At 58.1% G+C, this 4,324-nt stretch overlaps 3 protein-coding genes across 3 annotated transcripts in view; 1 reads left to right on the top strand and 2 right to left on the bottom strand.

Moving 5' to 3' along the window:
- The window catches only part of PTSG_08965 (uncharacterized protein), a gene marked incomplete at its 5' end in the record, with an annotated part of 3,957 nt that extends 3,877 nt beyond the window's left edge, over window positions 1–80 (bottom strand). Inside the window, one exon of the mRNA XM_004989706.1 lies at window positions 66–80. Coding sequence (XP_004989763.1) covers window positions 66–80 — 15 coding nt within the window. The remainder of the gene's footprint in view (window positions 1–65) is intronic.
- A 507-nt stretch (window positions 81–587) lies between these two features.
- On the bottom strand, window positions 588–3,904 carry PTSG_08964 (uncharacterized protein; the record flags this gene model as incomplete). Its single annotated transcript, XM_004989705.1, has 2 exons — window positions 2,123–3,904; window positions 588–1,835 (listed from the first exon to the last, which is right to left on the bottom strand). Exons 1-2 carry the CDS (start codon window positions 3,863–3,865, stop codon window positions 588–590), a joined length of 2,991 nt encoding a protein of 996 aa, XP_004989762.1. The 5' UTR covers window positions 3,866–3,904.
- Window positions 3,905–4,108: 204 nt separating this feature from the next.
- Window positions 4,109–4,324, top strand: part of PTSG_08963 (uncharacterized protein) — a 3,129-nt gene continuing 2,913 nt past the window's right edge. The window contains exon 1 of the mRNA XM_004989704.1: window positions 4,109–4,324. This exon is cut by the window's right edge and continues 487 nt beyond it. The gene's annotated coding sequence lies outside the window, so the exon portion shown is untranslated.

Here is a 4,324-nt window from a genome sequence, read left to right as displayed (position 1 = left end):
GACATGACCCACAAACGAGCGATTCGCAAGTGCGAGAGTTCTTGTCATGAGATGGCGACAAAGACAGGCCGGCCGGGCATACTGCGTTGCCAGTGTGTTGGCATGTTGTTTTGCCAGCGTGCAGGGCGCGGTCTCGAAGTGAATCAGTCGGTTGGGTGGAGAAAATCGTGTGGCGAGAACGCCAAAAAGCTCATTGCAAATTGCGTCGATGCATGCATGCATTTGTGAGGCACGCAACGGAACTTCGATCATCAGTTGTTTTACTCTTTGTGTTGTCGCAATGTCACACGAAGCTGGTCAGTCGTTTGGTTGTGTGTGTGTGTGTGTGTGTGTGCGTGTGTGTGTGTGTGTGTGTGTGTGTGTGTCTGTGTGTGTCTGTGTCTGTGTGTGTCTGTGTGTGTCTGTGTGTGTGTATGTGGTTCTCATCTGCCACTGCAGCACAGCAGCTGGCATTCAGCACATTTTGAAGTTGGTTCAACCTCGTTTACGATAACAGACACACACACACACACACACACACACAGACACAGACACACACACACACAGACACACACACATAAGCACACACAACCCCTAGCACAGCACCCTCATCCACCCTTCCCACTACCAGTCTCCAGGACTTCCATGCATGTGTGTGTGTCAACGAAGAGCGCAGTGGCCCCGTCACCGGAGAGAGCAAGCACGCCACCTCCACTGCCCCCACCGCCACCTCCACCGCCACCGTTGTCATCAGCAGACGGGATGGCAACTGTCGTCTTCCATACGGCGTTGGCGGTGATGTTGCCAAGGCCGCCCATGCTGGTGTAGTCGATGGTGTTGCGGTTCGGGTCAATCACGAGCACAGTGTCTCCATCCGAAGGGAGCACGTGGATGTAGCCCTTGCTGCTCAGCACGGCGCGGGACCACAGGATGCTGGGCAGCGCAGGCACGGTGCTGATGGTGGTTGTGTCGATGGCATCTGTGTGCGGGTCGATGATGAGCACGACAGGCACTCCTGTCGCCGGGACGCAGTACACCTTGCCGTTGCCTGCAAGCACGGCCGAGGACCACTTCTTGCGGTCGTCGTCTTCGGTGTACAGGGGAACCGGCAGGGTGCGCACCTCGTCCTTGGCGGCGTCAATGACAAGCACGCTGGTGGCGCGGAAAGGCGGCGCATATGCCAGGCCGTTGCCTGCAAGCACGCCACCAAGCCACGCGCGGTGGCCGTCGTTTTCGAGCGGCACAGCCACCGACGTGGCGTCCGTGGTGTTGGTGGTGGGGTCAAACAGCAGCAGGTAGCCTCCTCTCCACGGCAGCCCGCACACTCGGCCATCACCGACGAGCACGGCCCCACGCCACATGTCGTTCGCGCCGGAACGGGCAACAGCATGCACGTCGTGCGTCCTGGCCCAGGGGTCGATGACAAGCACACCCTCAGCCATGGTGGGCACGGCCACAATCCGCCGCTCATCCTGCGTCAGGACAGCGCCTGCCCAGCGCAGCGTGCCTGCGCTGCCGTCAAACTCAGCCATGGTGGTGGTGTCCACGGTGAAGGTGGCAGGGTCGATGATAGCCACTGCTGAGGCAACGGATGGGATGGCGTACACGAGGCCGTCGGGGGCAAGCACTGCTGTGTCCCAGGCGATGCCGTCTTCCAACCCCTCGTTGAGGTTGGTGGGAAACGTGTGCGAGAGTGCGCCGTGTCTGCACCTGTATCGGGTGATGGCATTAAGGGTGGCTGCTGTCCTTGTCACGCCTTTTACCACGTCCACGCCGTTGACGAGGATGCGCTGCCCTTGTGTTGCTGTGCGAATGTACAGGTTGCCTTCCACATCCTCTGTCATGTGCACCTCCCTCTGTCATTGAGTGAGTGAGTGAGTGAGTGAGTGGGTGAGTGGGTGAGTGAGTGAGTGAGTGAGTGAGTGAGTGTGTGAGTGAGTGAGTGAGTGAGTGAGTGAGTGCGTGGGTGAGTGAGTGAGTGAGTGAGTGAGTGAGTGAGTGAGTGAGTGGGTGAGTGAGTGAGTGAGTGAGTGAGTGAGTGAGTGATTGATAGATGCTCGCACTGCACAAGGAAAAAAAAAAGAAGAGAGAGATTGCCTATTTCGCCACCACCATTCACACAGACACACACACACAACCGTACCAGAGGTGCTTGTTCGATGTGGATGGTGAGCGGCGCGGTTGTTATGAGGCCGCCAGTAGCTGTGATCACTGCCGTGTAGGTGCCGGCTTGCAAGCGCCGGCCTGTTGTCACCGTCACACTGCTGGCCTCAATGTGTAAAGCACCACTCGCGCTCACCACAGCACCACCAACCCCTGGCGGCTTGAACAACACGTTCTCCACACGCAACACCAGGACATCGTTGCCGTCGGGGTCAGTGATGGCGATGGGGAGCAGCGGTGTGCCCACGGCAACATGGCTCGTGGCACTGGCGTGATATGCGCTGCGCAGGAACACAGGCGCTTCGTTCACATTCAAGACACGAATGGTCAGGCTGGTTCTCCTGGACAGGGGCGGATCCCCCGTGTCCTCTGCCGTCAACGCAAGGCTGTAGACAGACGTCCTTTCATAGTCGAGCGGCTTGCGTAGCACAAGAAGGGTTTCGTTGTCGGCGTTTGTGACAAGGGCAAACGTGTCGTCCTCATTTCCCGCATTGATGGCCACCGTGACGCCGCTGTTCGCTGCAGACTTGTCGCCGTCAGAGACGCGCAATGCAGTGACAACGCTGCCCACGGCAAGGTTCTCCGACACATTGAGCTGGTTGGTGCCCAGGTCCCACATTGGCGTGTTGTCGTTGACATCGTGCAAGTGCACGCGCACCGTGATGGTGGCGTTGAGGGGCGGCGATCCGTTGTCGCTGACGATGACGCGTAGGTCAAATGTGGGCGGGAGCATTTCCGCGTCCACGGTGTCTGCAACAATCAGCGCGTTGCTGTCCATTGCAAAAGCGTTTGTGGGGTCCGTTGAAGGGTCGATGGTGAAGGAGAGCGACTGCCCAGCGTCAGGGTCGGAGACCGCAAACACGTGCAGAATCGTGTTGATGTTGGCGTTTTCTTCGAGCAAGACTTCCACCACAGGCGATGTCGCCACCGGTGCGTCGTTGGCATCGAGGACGATGACGTCGACGTCCACGGTGGCGGACAAGCGCGGCGAGCCGCTATCGGTCACTCTGACAGTGACGGTGTGCGAGGGGGACGTCTCAAAGTCCAAGGCCTTGTTCAGCAGCAGCACAGCGGACGTGGCAGTGGTCTGGTTGAGCACGAAGAGCTGCTGCTCGGATGCGGCCGTGATAGAGTCGATCGAGAAGGATAGCTGGTTGTTGGTGGACGACGTGTCTGGGTCCATTGCATCCACGGTGACCACGGCGGTGCCCACAGCAGCGTCCTCCCGCACTGTTCTCGTGTACATGTTCGCCGTAAACGAAGGGCGCTCGTTCACGTCTGTGACAAGCACAATCACCTGAGCGTTGCTTGTCAGTGCGTTGGAGTCCGTGGCCTGCACTGTGAATTCGTACCGGGCCCGCGTTTCCGCATCCAAGGTACTGGTGAGCATCACATCCCCCGCTGGGTTGATGCTGAACGTGTCGGTGGAGACGAGCGATAGCACAATGTCATCGTTGTCGGGATCCGACGCGGAGACATGGCCCACAACAGTTCCCTGTGGCGAGTTTTCGCTCACGCTGAACTGAAATGGATCCACCGCAAACTGTGGTGCCTGGTTCGACGCACGCACGCTGTGTGGGAACGCCGAGAGGAGGAGGAGGAGGAGGAGGAGGAGGAGGAGGAGGAGGAGACGCGAGAAGCACAGGAAGACCGCACTGACAGCGCGGCGATGGTGGTGCATGTTGTTCTTGTTGTTGCGATGGTGGGTGTGTTCGTCGTGCATCTTGTTGTCGTTTGTCTGCCTTGTCTTGCTTGCTTGCTTGCAAGCACACAAGAACAAATGTGACGATTTTGTGCAAATGTTTTCACCTGCACGCTTGCATGCGTGTAGCAGGAAGCGTGTCTCTTATATGCAAACTGCAATGTTCTGCGAAACGCAGAACGAAAAAGAAGCGCAACATCGATATCTGCGTCCTTCCTCCAACCACAACACAGCACAACACACGTTCTCATTTCCACCCATCACCACTCTGATACACACGAACCCCCCCCCCCCCACCCTCCGTCTCCCCCGTCTCTCTCATTCCGGGAAGGAACTGCTGACAAAGGCGCACAACGTGTGTGCCTGGTTCCCTTGCTGACCTTGTTTGAACGATCCTCTGTCCCTCCTCGCTTCTTGCCTTACTTGTCATACTTTGTGTTTCGTGCCCTCCTTCTCTCGTGTGGCAGCAGTGTGCAGTGT

This window comes from Salpingoeca rosetta (assembly GCF_000188695.1).
Source record: "Salpingoeca rosetta unplaced genomic scaffold supercont1.27, whole genome shotgun sequence".
Lineage (NCBI taxonomy): Eukaryota > Choanoflagellata > Craspedida > Salpingoecidae > Salpingoeca > Salpingoeca rosetta.
This window is presented reverse-complemented; position numbering and strand designations above follow the sequence as displayed.